General features: G+C 41.4%; 1 protein-coding gene across 4 annotated transcripts in view; it reads right to left on the bottom strand.

Annotated features, from left to right (window-relative positions):
• CDH13 (cadherin 13) overlaps positions 1 to 12145 on the bottom strand; it is a 1297228-nt gene extending 1285083 nt beyond the window's left edge. Inside the window, exon 1 of one of the 4 annotated variants that reach the window (XM_072634210.1) lies at positions 11963 to 12145. In XM_072634210.1, the coding sequence (XP_072490311.1) occupies positions 11963 to 12007 (45 nt within the window). In that variant the 5' untranslated portion in view covers positions 12008 to 12145. The remainder of the gene's footprint in view (positions 1 to 11962) is intronic. The other 3 variants (XM_072634211.1, XM_072634209.1, XM_072634208.1) reach the window with 3 other exon arrangements.
• Between the last annotated feature and the right edge of the window lie 1380 nt (positions 12146 to 13525).

Here is a 13525-nt window from a genome sequence, read left to right as displayed (position 1 = left end):
GGAAAAGATGCTAGATTTGGAGTCAGTGGACTTTAGCTTAACTCCCAGGCATAGATCAAACACTAGCTCAGGATCTCTCATTTACCTGTATGGCCTTAGTCAAGTCATTTAAAGGCTCTGACCTTCAGTTTCTTCATCTGTAAAATAAAGGGTCTGTAAAACAGTTTACAGCACATAAACTCCTTCTAGCTCTAGATTTATGATGTTAATTAACACAAAGTAGCTTCAAAGACAGGGAACTGAAGTTGGATCTGGGACAGAAAAGGGAAAGGCTTCATGAAGTTTACCTCCTGCTGGAGAAAAACAATAAATGCATAAAGTGAGGATGAAAAATTTCTCAAGCACACCAGTTAAAACCAATCTAATCCAGTTTCAAGTTGTTCAAAACAGTTTAAAATGTTTCCATTCAGTTCAAACTTAAACTAAACCACTTCTGACCAGTTCCAACCAGTTCAAATTGGTTTCACACAGTTTAAACTGTCTTGAACACTTCTGTTTGAACCAGTTCTGACCAGTTTAAACTGAGTCAAATTGGTTTAAATCTGATTCAATCCAATCATTTTCAAGTGGTTAAGTACTTCAGTACTTTTGGTAATTAGGTAACTAGGTACTACTCCAATTAGGCATATACTTCAGCACTTAGTAACCAAGTAACTAAACACCTAAGTGTTGAAGTACTCTAATTGCCTAATTACTTTTGTGCTTGATTACCTAAATACCTAATTATCCAAGGACATAAATACCTAGGTCCCTGGTCTTAAAGAGCTCTTAGTAGAATGAGGAAGGCAACGAGCTAACAGACATATATAAATAAAATATAGCCTGGATAAATTGGGGGTAGTATCACAGGCAGGAACTAAGATAATGGAGGATTAGGAAAGACTTTATTCAGAAATAAAATGGGATTTTAGCTGAGTCTTAAAGGAAGCAGGGCAGCTAGAGAGAAAGATGAGTAACAAGAGTATTCCAGATCTGCAGGAGAGTCAGTGAAAATACTTGGAATAAGGAGGTGGAATTTTATGTTCAAAGAAAACAAGGAATCTAGTGCCAATGGATCATAGAGTACATGGAGGGAAATATGGCATAAGAAGCCTAGAAAGGTAAGAAGGGATTAGGTTGTAAAGAGCTTTAATAGCCAAGCAAAAGGTGTCATATTTGATCCCAGAAATGATAGGGAGCCATGGGAGTTTATTGAAGGAGGATAGTGGTGATATGGTGAGATTTACCCATTAGAGTGGACTGGAGTGGTGAGAAATTTGAGTCAGGGAAACCCACGAGTAGGTAATTGTAATACTGTACATGAGAGGTGATGATGAAGCTTGCTTGGTAGTGTCAGAGGAGAAAAGGGGATATTTACAAGAGGTTATAGATGTAGAGATGATAGGATTTGACAACTGATTGGATAGTAATTTGACACTGTGACTTGAAAACTGATTGGAGTGACTAGTTGGAGTAGGAGAAATTGAGGAGTCAGGGATGATACCTAGGTTGAAAGCTTAGTTGACTGGGAATGTGAAAGCTAGGATGATGGTAGTGTTTGGGGGGAAAGATGAATTCAGTTTTGAACTTAGGTTTATTATGCTTATTGGACATCAAGCTCAAAATATCCAATAGACAGTTGAGATGCGAGACTGGAGGTCAGGAGAGAGGCTAGGGCAGGACAAGCAGATCTGAGGTTTATTTGCATAGAGCTGATACATGAAATTGTAGAAGCTGATGTGAAATAGTAGAGGGAGAAGAGAACAGAGGGGAGAAGAGAACAGAGTCCAGGAAAGAGTCATAGGGGCCACCCAGGATTAATGGGCATGATATAGATGAAGATCCAGCAATGAAGACAGAGAAGGAGCAGTTAAAAAAATAAGAGAATCAGGAGAGAGTGGGGACACAAAAACCTGAAGAAAAGAGAGAATAAAGGAGAAGAGAGTAAGTCACAGCATCTTTAGCTGGGGAGGAAGAAAGGATAGAGATAAGGAAAGTATAAAGGAGAGGGAGAGTATAAATGGTACTGACCTGAAAGTCAATAAACCTTTATTAAGCACTGTACACAGTGCTTACCACTCAGAGCACACATAACCAAGCCAAAAAAGGGATCCATGCCTGGAAGACAGGAGAATCGAGTTGTCTTCTTAACTCCACCTTTCTTTAGCTATACAACTTTTGGAAAGGTGGTTTCCCTCTCTTTGAGCCTCAGTTTTCACCACTAGAAGGAAAGGGCTCTATTTGATGGGTTTTCTTTTGATTTTCCTCCCACCCTAGGTTATTTTGCATGAGACCAAAAATATTTTTTTCTTCCTTCATCTCTCTGAACTCACTGTGAAAAAGAGGATCGCCATGGACTATTTACAGATTTGGATCTGGGAAGCTATATTCCCATCACTGGCTTTCTCTTGACTTTTCCTGGGGGGTTGAAATAAACTTCGTTACTCACATCCTGTGCTGGCTCAGATGCAGCAGGGCTGTTCTCCCTGAAACAGCTGCTGCTTTCCATCCCAGATACACCTGTCACTCAACGGCGGGTGGCAGGATTTTTTTTTTTGTTCTTTTATTTTGTAGATTTTGAAACATGATTTGATGTAGTTTGAAATGGAACATGACATGTCCAAATGTTTCTTTTGCTGATACTAATTTTCTGGGATTTAAAACAAGATTGGGCTCCAGGGTAACAATTAGAAGCAGGAAACAGAAACAAATGACTGTTTGAACCATTGTGCACAAGAGGCAACTTGCTGTAATAGCAAGAATATTGATCTTAGAGTCAGGAGGAGTGGGTTCAAATTCTAGTTCTACCACTTATTATCTGTTTGTTGTTGGACAATGAAAATCAACTGACTTCCCCTCTCAGTCTCAGTTCCCTCATCTGAAAACCTCTGCCTTGTACCCTTGCTTAAGAGGGGTAAGAGAGGGTAGGGTGGGGAGAGTGGGATTATGAAGATTGAATGGAATTATGGGTGTCAAAGAGTTTGTAAACTATAAAATACTTTGTAAACTTTAAAGATATGATTTTCTAGTATTCCTGTAGATATTTATCCCAAATTCTTTCAGCCGTATGAAATCTTCCCTGATCCCTCCACAGTCAGAAATCATATTTCATTCTTAAGCACCTCAGATTTGGAGGAAGAGTGATGCTGTGGAAAGAGTGCTTATTTTGAATCAGAGGATGTTACATTAGGCAAGTTACTTAATCCCTCTAGGCCTCAGTTTCTCATTTGTAAAATGAGAGGGGCTGATTAACTGACCCCTAGTTCCCTTCCAACTTTAAATCTATGTGCTTAAATAGTACTTTCTTTTAGCTGTGCTTATGTTCCTACCTGTTCAGTTCAATGAAGGTTTATTAAATGCCTGCTATGGGGCCAGGAACTGTACTGAGTTCTGAGGAAAGTGGGGAAAGAGAGAGAGACAGAGAGACAGAGACAGAGACAGAGACATAGAGACAGAAAGAGAGAGAGGAAAGGAGAAGAAGGAGAAGAAGGAGAAGGAGAAGGAGAAGAAGAAGAAGAAGAAGAAGAAGAAGAAGAAGAAGAGGAAGAGGAAGAGGAGGAGGAGGAGGAGGAGGAAGGAGGAGGAAAGAGAGAGAAAAGAAGGATGAAAGGAAAGAAGGAAGGAAGAAAAGGAAGGAAGGAAAGAGGGAAGGAAGGAAGGAAAAAGAAGAAATTATTCTGATCTCCAGTAGCTTAAATTATGCTGCTGTGTGGAGGTTGAGGAGATATATTCTATCCTACATTATAGTTCCATGTGTTATCCTTTATTCATCCTTCTCCTTCAGTTCAGACGTTCAATTGATTTCTTAGCTTTGTTGAGATTTCAGCTCTACATTCTTTCTCTATTCCCACTATTACTACTCTAGTCAAGGTGGCTTTGGCCATCATTACTGCTGCTAAAAAACTAGTCTTTTATGCAAAGATCTGGTCATGCCATTTTTGTATCGAAAATATTCATTTACTCCCCATTACCTACAGAATAAAATTGGCATTTCATTGCCTGGCATTCCAGGCTCTCTTCATCTTGGCCCCAACTATCTCTTTTACCTTCTCTCTCAGCTCTCCCTGAGGATAATCATTGCAGGCAATGTGAACTCTCCAACACTCCTCTAGAAAATGTTCTGTGCTTTCCTGCTTGTTACTTTGCTAGCATCCCTCCCTCTTCCTGAGCCAAAACAACTAGTAGAAAGTTTCCCAAATCATCAGCCAACAGTATTGTATTAAGCACCGGATGTGTGCTAGACAGTGTGCCTGCTTTAGTGATAGTCCCTGCCCTCAAGGTGCTTACATTCTAATAGGGGAGACAACACTTCAAGCATAGGTATTTATAAGACACATACTAAAGAAATACAATGTAACCTTAGAGAAGAGGTTCCTAGCTGCTAGGATGGACCAAGAAAGACTTCCACGTATCAGACTGGGCACTTAACAACCAACTGACTTTTGTAGGTAGAGCAATGGACTGCCAAGGCTAGAGTCAAGAAGACCTGAGTTCAAATGTGGTCACAGACAGGTACTAGTTGTACCCCTAAGCAAGTCACCTAACCCCCATTTCTTCATCTGTAAAATGGGAATAATAATAGCACCTCTGTACCAAAGTTGTGAGGATGAAATGAGATATTTGTAAAGTACTTAACACAATGCTTGGCACATAGTAGGTCTTATATAAGTGCAGACTCTTATAGGTGTTTTTGTTCTCGTACTTCTTGTTGCTCAGACTGGGTCATAACCTTGGCAACATAACCATTCCCCAAAGCATCTTGACTAATTTTTAGTCTTCCTCCTCCTTTTCCACCTACTGAATTTTTATCAGTCCTTTAAAGCAGAATTCAAATACTAACTTGTCTAAGAAGCCTTTGCTGATTCTGATAATGGCCTTGGCTCTTCAGTCCTAGGACCTCTCATAGCATTTGGATTAGGACCTCTCTGACACACTTATCATACAATACACCTTAATATCATTATCCATGTATTTATAGTGCCTTGTACATATTATACATTTAATAAATGTTTTACATTGCTTCATTTGTTCATATGTCGTATATGGCTCAGAATTTTCATTAATACAGTGATCTGCCTTTTCTAAATCTTCTTGTCTTACCTAGCACCTAGCTTTGCACACCGACAATCAATCAGTCAACATTTATTAAGCACACAGGTACTAAATACATGCTTGAAGAGTTGCATTTTGTATATGTCACATTCACTTTACCCTACTCTAAGTTCCTGGATCACTGCCTTGTCATGGTAGAGAGTCTTGTGTAGCTCAGTGAAACTATGAACTATTCTGTTCAGAGTTACCCCAGACAGATAGGTCACAGTGGAGAGTTCTGACTAAAGGTGGTCTCCTGGAGAAGGAAATGGCAAACCATTCCAATACCTTTGCCCAGAAAACCCCAATGACAGGGGCCTGGTGTGCTATGCTCCACAGGGTCACCAAGAGTCAGACACAACTGAAACAACTAAGAAGTCCTTTGAGGACAACAACAATATTTCACATATTATCGGCAAAGAATCATAAAATATAAAATTATAATTTTTGTATGTAAGGGACCTAAGAAGACTTCTAGTTCAAATTCATCATTTGACACATGAGGAAATCGAGACTCAGAGAGCTTAAGTGATTTAGCTATTAGCTACTGCTATATGGTACTTTAAGGTTTTCAGAGTGCTTTATAAATATTATTTCATTTGATCCTCATAGAAACCTTGGGAGGTGCTCTCATTATTTCCATTTTATAAATGAGAAAAGAGAGGCAGAGAGATCAAATAACTTGCTCAAGTTCACACGGCTAGTAAATATCTGAGGCAGGACTTGAACCCACATCTTCCTAACTCCAAGGTCAGGGCTCCATTCATTGACAGAGGTCATGTAAATAGAAAGAGAAAGTCATATCTGATCCAAAATCCTGTGATTTCACATTCAGTGCTCAGTCCAAAGTATCATACCATCTCACATTCTGAATGTTTGACTTAGTGCTCTACACAATGGTTATTAAATAATTATCATATGAAATGAAATTGAATAGAGAAGAATAGAAAAAGACATTTATTATGTGTTTATGCACACTCTGTGACATTTTTCAGCATTGGCACCCCACTTTTAAAAATGTTCCCTTCCAGTCCCAAGACACAATGATATGTAAAGACAGGGTTAACTTACCTTCATTTTGAGAAGTCATCAAATTTGACTTCTATCTAGGCATGGGGTTATGCCAGATCTATAGCAACTCAGTCAGATAAACACAAATGAAACCAACCTCATAGAGTTTAGCCATCAAATAACTGATCTCCAAATAATTGTTTGGATCATCTTGTTGTCAATATGAGTCAACTGGGAAGATTGTAAAATAACCCATGTCATGGCCAGGTGATTTTGTTTACCTTATGAATAAAATTTCAATCAAGAATTAGTCAGTGATTCCTTTTGATCCTCTAGGCCCAGGGCTATTTTTCACTTCAACCTAAAAATGCTCCTTTTCTGTCCTGTAGGGTGATTGCTAATTCCCTTCCATAAGAAAAGATGAATGAATGAATGAATGAAAGAAAAACCATTTATGAAGTTATTACTACTATGTGCTAGGCACTGTGTTAAATGATAAGCATTGGGGATACAAATAGAAAAAGTCCTGACCTCAAGGAACTTACTTTCCTATAGAAGACGAGAGTGGTGCCCAGTGATGGGTGTTTTAGTCAGGGATGTCACAAGAATGATGAGTGGAGTCATGGAGCAATTGATTGACATGTTCTTTCCAGGAAAGGTAATGTTGATTTAATTATTTTTATCCAAAGTATGTACTTAGAGGCATGACATAAAGAAGTCAGGGCAAAAATAGTATGAGGATCTAGGTTGGACTAGAAATTACTAGAGGTACGGCAATCAGAAGCCTAGGGACCCAAGGAAAATCTAGAATGCTGTGTTGGAGGAGAGGGCTAGAGCCTAGAAGCACAATATGAAGATGGTGTAAAGAAAGGAGGGGGTTCTTAGAAATGCTTTGAATAAAGTTGTGAAGTGATGAAATCCCAGGTGGCCTAAAGCTTGAGTCTGTCACACTCTCTATAACTTGCTGAGCCAGTTCTAGATGAATGTGGTATAGATAGGCTATGGTCAATTGCATTGATAGAGACTACTTATCCATCTCTAACTGGCATATGTAGACATTGCCCTCAGGAATATTTAAACAGGGCAAAAAAGACTAATCAAATTCATTCAATTCCATGGAAAATTAATTACAGGATCATAATTCAATGATGATCTTAGAGGTCATTTTACAGATGAGGAAACCGAGACCCAGGGAAGGGGCAAAAATTTGTCATAATTCACATAATAAAATGCAAAAATTAAGTCATCTGACTCTGAATACAATATTCTTTCTAACCCTTTCTCTTTCTACTCTATGAAAGAAAGACAAAAATCTTCACTCTGGCAAAATGGGCTATTATTTCTTGTCATGTTTTGGGCATCATGCAGAGGGAAATAACTGAATTATTGACCTTTCACCCCCCCCACTTCCCTACTGAATACCTTTGTAGTTGTATGGACATAGCCAATGATTCAGTATAGTATGCGGTTACATAATGAGCAGGAATCTTTCCTATCACAGAAGGAAAAGGTGTTCCTGGCTTTGGGGACATCTGGTACAATTTGTTTTTCTGTTCTTATATTTTTGGCTGTGTCTCTTTTAGGTCAAGATGGAAGAAAGGAATGAAGTGTATTGTGTGATGAAAGTGGAGAAGCCCTGGCCTCTGGACTTTGTGGACTCAGTCTCTTTCTTCCACTTTTTTTTTTTCTTGAGCTAGTATGAGCCAACAGTCTGATTATTGTGGAACTGTTTAAACCTAAGTCCTTTCAAAACCTGGTTTCTGATGGCACATTGGTGTTTACGCTGTGGATGGAGCCCTCTTCTGGAGAAACTTTTCAACAGGTAATATAACAAGGTTTTCATGGGTTGCTGCTTTTTTTTTTTTTCCAAAACAGAATAACTTGGTAATCCAGGTGTCACTGGAGTAAATCAAACAGGAATTGATTCTCCATGATATGCATTCTCCCTTATCTTTCACTAACTAGGCTATTAATTGAGCTCACAAAGGAATTTGATTTTCCTTAAAAATCACTATATTCTGTTGAACAGAGCCAAGCTCTCCCGCAGGTGATAAACTTCAGAATAATTGCCATGATTTCCAGAGCTTCCCTCTGGCTTTTTCAGGGAAATTAGTTGCTGAGCGCATCGGTCCCATGAAGTTTCACTGCATGCTACGCTGCGACACACATAAGCCACTTAGACCTTCTTTTTCAAAACTCTTGACTACTGCTGAAGAGTAAATGAATATGCATGTGCGTGTGTGCGTGTGTGTGGAAGAGAGAGAGATAGAGAGAGAGAGAGACAAAGTAATAGAAAGACGGAGAGAGAGACAGAGAGGCAGAGGAAGAGAGAGACAGAGAGAGAAAGACAGAGAGAGACAAAGTAATAGAAAGACAGAGAGAGTGACAGAGAGGCAGAGGCAGAGAGAGAGAGAGAAACAAGACAGAGAGAGAGAGAAGAGACACAGACAAAGACACAGAGACAGAGAGAGGGAGGAAGAGACAGAGGTGGGGAGTGAGAGGGGAAAAGGGCCACAGTAGACAGAGTAAACAATGACTTTTGCACAGCATAATTTAATATGTCAAATCACAAATGACAGAGAGCACACATTAGATCCCTTGGGCAAGCAGTGTACTAGAGTGCTCCAGGCCCTTGCGACATGCATGTATTCCATACAAACGTAGAGATCCAGAACTTCAGCTTTTAGCTGAGTCTGTCATTCTAAACTGACCCGCCTGGGTCAGTGTCTCGATCCCTGACAAGGGTTTCTTTGGGCTGTCATATTCAAACAGGCACTATAGCCTTTTTTTGTTAGAAAATCAAAATTCAGCCTCAAGAAGAATCCCTGCTTTAAATGCAAACCTCAGAATCTTCTGGAATGTTTCAAACAGCTCCCAAGTGACTATTCCCCAGAACCTGTAGCCACTCCCTGAAAGCCTAATTCCTGAGAGGTTACTCACTAATGGTCCAAACTTTTTGCTGGTTTTAGTGATTTTACACAAGGCAACAACAAAAAAAGAAAACAACCCAATATTTATTAGAGACTTTATACCACATGCCCATCTTGATAATTTTCATGTTTGTTCCTCCTTATCTTACAAAATCCATGCCTCCACCTGCATATGTCCCCCTTTCCCCAAACACTCCAGTGCAGTCCAGAGGTGACTGTTTCCTCCTTGTGCTGACTTCCAGTCATTGTTGCCCTGAATTACATTCATCTTCCACCTCCCAACAAGCATAATACAATCTTGTGCACACTACCATGGCCAATGAGCTCACGGAGATTGATTGCTTCCAAAGGCGGGCACCCGGGGATTATGAAAGGACCATTGCAACTGCTATGGAAAAAAACACACACGCTTGCCTGAGCCCCACCAAGGCCAAGTGACTCATTTTCTTTATTACATTGTTTTTCCTTTGCCTGTGTGTATGTGTGTGTGTATGTGTTTATGTGTGTGTGTGCAAGCACACTAATTTTTTTCTTTCTCTGCTTGAGGAAAGTTTTCCCTTGTTGAGTCAGATGGCACATTTTGGCTGCAAAAGTTACCACTCCCTTCCCTCTGATACATTCCAACTCTGTTTTAACCCTTTAGCATTTCCCTGAGTTCCCAAATGAATAAATAAATAGGTTTTATTGCAAGCGGGCAACATGGGTAGTACTCTGGCTTCACAAATGCATCACAATAAAAAAAGGGAAATGGACACCCCCATCAAACCCAGGGCTCTGGGTTCTTAAAGGTATCCCTTTTAAACATCCTCGCTCCCAGCTACTCTTCGAGCTGTCATCTGTGAAGCTATTGGCCTGTCAGTCTGTTCCCAGGGATCTTCCTGATGTGCACCTCTGTCATCTGGCTTTCACAGTTTCTAAAGAGGTAAAACTTTTGACAGGACCTGAATCAAGGAATTCAGCAGTGATATTTTAAACCACTCACTGGTGGGAACGACCAACACTGAATCAGAGAGGGAGGGCATCATATGAGGATAAGTCCTGGGGCCTCTTAACTAGACTCAGCTACACGTGGGGCAAGTACCAGATTGTGGAAGCCTGAGGCCATGAGTTCAGTTCTACCAGGCTTCTTGGAACCACAGATACCTGGAACCAGTCAGCAGCCAGCAGACTTAGCTTTGCAGGTTACCCAGATGCCCAGGTAGAACCTAAGCCCAGCTGGTCATAGGTGAGTACTGAACCACGCATGGCTCTGAGCCAATAGGCTCTCAGTCCCATTCCAGGTAATGGGCACACAGCCACCACAGTGGTAAGGCACCAAACCATTCATAAAGGGAATTCAGCACCTGGATTCCTGGCTCTTTCCCCACTTGACTGCATCAACAGAGCAAGGCAGCCCTGCTCAGGAGGTGCTGATTCCATTCCAAACCTCCAGGTTCAGCTACCTTTGACAGCTTTATTCTCTTCCCCAGCTTTTCCGCACACACTAGCAATCCCAGTTGTTCAATTAGAGTCCAGGCCAGAAGCTAGGTTCCCCCAGCCTCTGATTTTCAGCTCCTCAGGGCACATTCTCACTTATCCTCTCCCACCTCCTAGCTTGCTCTGCACCCTGCCCCTGCCAGGTCCTCCTACTGGCATGTATGAATGCAAGCAGACAGGAGATTCCCTACTATCCTAGCCAAAATCCTAGGCCTCGGTAATCATCTGTCCACTGCCACTCAGCTTGAATCTCCCATTGGCTGTGACCCTAGGCAGACCTGGCTAACTATGTGCCCTCCAGCCCTGGGTAGAGGGTTTCTCCTGTCCGCTCTAATCCTGGCTCCCTCTGTCTGCTCCGATTCAGTTTGCCAACCAACCATCATGCCCCTGGGTTCAGAAGTACTGCTCTCGTAGCATAACTTCACAAGGTCCCTACTCCATATTTTAAGAGGCTACAGAAAGTAATTTTTGAGACTACACTGGCACCAGTAAATCCGGGTAAAGTCTCCCACCTAGCCTCTCTCCACAGTCTCAGGACACTAAGGGTTAACAGAACAGCTGAGGCCCTGGGGTGGGGAGAGGGGGGAGGTATTAACTTTTCCAGCACTCAGCGCCCAAATTGCCGGGCTTGGGTTCTTCCCTCCAGAGTTTTCAGATGGGAAGGACATGGATGGTGCAAGAGGGTTAGTTTTCCGGCAGCACAGGCAGAGTATAGCCGACCTAAGGGCTCTCTCCAAAGGAACGCTACAAGGAGACCACCACCAGGGAGGAGGCAAGGGGAGCCCAGGGGAGATCCCAGCTCTCTTCCCCCCTGACTGACAGCAACAGCAGCAGCACCAGTCACAGCAGCAGCAGGCTCCTGGGTCTGGGTGCCTTTTCCTGCTTTCCAGCAAAAGAGAATCTAGAATAAGCTAACATGGGTACAGACACCCCCAAGCAAGTCAGTAATTTGGAAAGACTCCTCCCCACTTCCTATCTGGGGAAAGAATAAGAAAGCTCCTGAACCCACTGACAAAGGCATGAGAGAGAGGACTCCAATTAGTCCCTGCTGCTTTAAGAAGCCAGACGTGGAGAAAAACCAACAGTCTTTTTTTAACCCAGCCCAAGATCCACCAAATCAAATCAAAGTTGCACCACTTGGGTATATCAAAGAATATCAAGGCAGCTTGCGAGCTACTCCGACTTCCCTTGCCGATCGTCCCTTTCTCTGGTCACACACACACACACACACACACACACACACACACACACACACACACACACACACACTCTAAATAACAGTCCGTAACAATCCAGCGGTGTAATCCACCGCTCCCCCATTCCAGGCTCTAACTGTATTTCAGAACCCCACAGACGCTGAGCTAGACTACCTGCATTGCCAGCACTTCTAGATTAAAAAAATAATAATAATACAGATAGGAAATAGAGAGAATGGATGGCAGGACTCCAGAGCTAGCCACAGTCTGCCTCCTTACCTGGGACAGCAAAAAGGACAGGGTGAGCTGAGTTCTCTGCTGCATTTTGCCAGACTAGAAGCAAACGGCGGCTCTTTCATTCATGCGCCCGGCTGCACTGAGCATATTTTCACTGTGAAACAGCCTTTGAGAAGAGACTCTGCTTTGAGAGCCAGCCAACTTCCCAAATAGATCAGCAGCAGCATCACGAAAGCATTGGATAGAGGCTGATGACCAGAACCAATGGCTTTACAAGGATGATTTCTTCATAAGGCTTCCTCATTTTGCATCGCAGATAGCGGGCGGGCACCTCTCACAAACACAACCCTTGGAAAATAAAGCATTTGCCTTTAGAGTGTTTAGTTTCAGACCTAACAAATCATGCTTATGGAACTCAATAGTCTTCTCTCCTTTTTAGAGAATGAAATTGCACAGGGGAATAGCGGCAACTTAGATCCCAGTGCAAAAGAGCCTCTTTATTAAAATGTTAATAAGGTCTACTTTATTTTCAATAAATCAAAAAAATGAGCCCTGCAGTTTGGGTTATTTCTAAGCCCAGGAAAACTGCACAGTGGAGGTGGTATATTTCGTTTGTTTGCTTTTTTTTTTTCTTGGGTGCTGCTGAAGTAGTGATTATATTTTGTATTTTCCTTCTGTCTCACAAATCACAGAGAGGACAGATCAATTCTAGGCTGCAGGAAAAAAAATCCATCATAGGGCAATAGATTTTATTAACTGCTCAGGTGATGGTTGAACCTGCTTCCTGTTCTATAAGCATGAATCTAAGACCAAATCTACAGTCCTCAATTATGAGAAACTTTCTTTTGTGGATTCAGAGAATCTAAGAAGTTCCCTCTCCTCTTTGGGAATTAACATTCCTGAAACCACCCCAATTTGCTGATTTAGAGTACATTCTGCAAAGAAGACACCCAGTTTCTAGAAGCAAATACTTTTGTTTGGTATAGATTATCTCCTATTTGATAAATGGTCTCTTTTACTTGAAAAATAAAGGCATAGAACCATAGGATTTAGAACTGAAAGGAACCTTCAAGATCATTTAGTCAAATACAGTAAATTTATAGAGGAGGAAAATGAGGTACCAAATGTCTTACCCAAGGACACTTAGACAATGAAAACCAGAACCAGGTTGCAAATGCATGTTCCCTGACTCTAAATCCAGTGTTCTTTCCAGTAAGCTGCATTGCTAACCACTACCACAAAATAAACAACATCAACCAAAAACCCAATTGTGATTATAGATAAGTTCTATGAGAGGCGACCCAGTAAGACTCCTAGTCTACCATCCCAAGGAAGATAGCCAGTTCTTGGATAAGACTCTCCTAAAAGATGGGGTTAGAAGCAGAAAAAGATGACCTCAAAGTAATTCTTAATGGAAATCCATGGAAACTTACATGTGTCCAAAGAAGAGCCATAGAAAACAATCATAAAACCATAGGATTATAGATTTAGAATTGGAAGGAACTCTAAAGTGTAATGAAGTCCAACTTAGGTAAGGTTACACTGGTATTAACTGACAGCACTGGGATTTGAACCCTTGTCCTTTAACCTCAGATCCAGTGGTCT

Source organism: Notamacropus eugenii, chromosome 1 (assembly GCF_028372415.1).
Source record: "Notamacropus eugenii isolate mMacEug1 chromosome 1, mMacEug1.pri_v2, whole genome shotgun sequence".
Taxonomy (NCBI): domain Eukaryota; kingdom Metazoa; phylum Chordata; class Mammalia; order Diprotodontia; family Macropodidae; genus Notamacropus; species Notamacropus eugenii.
The sequence above is the reverse complement of the archived record's forward strand: the minus strand, read 5'-3'. Positions and strand labels throughout refer to the sequence as shown.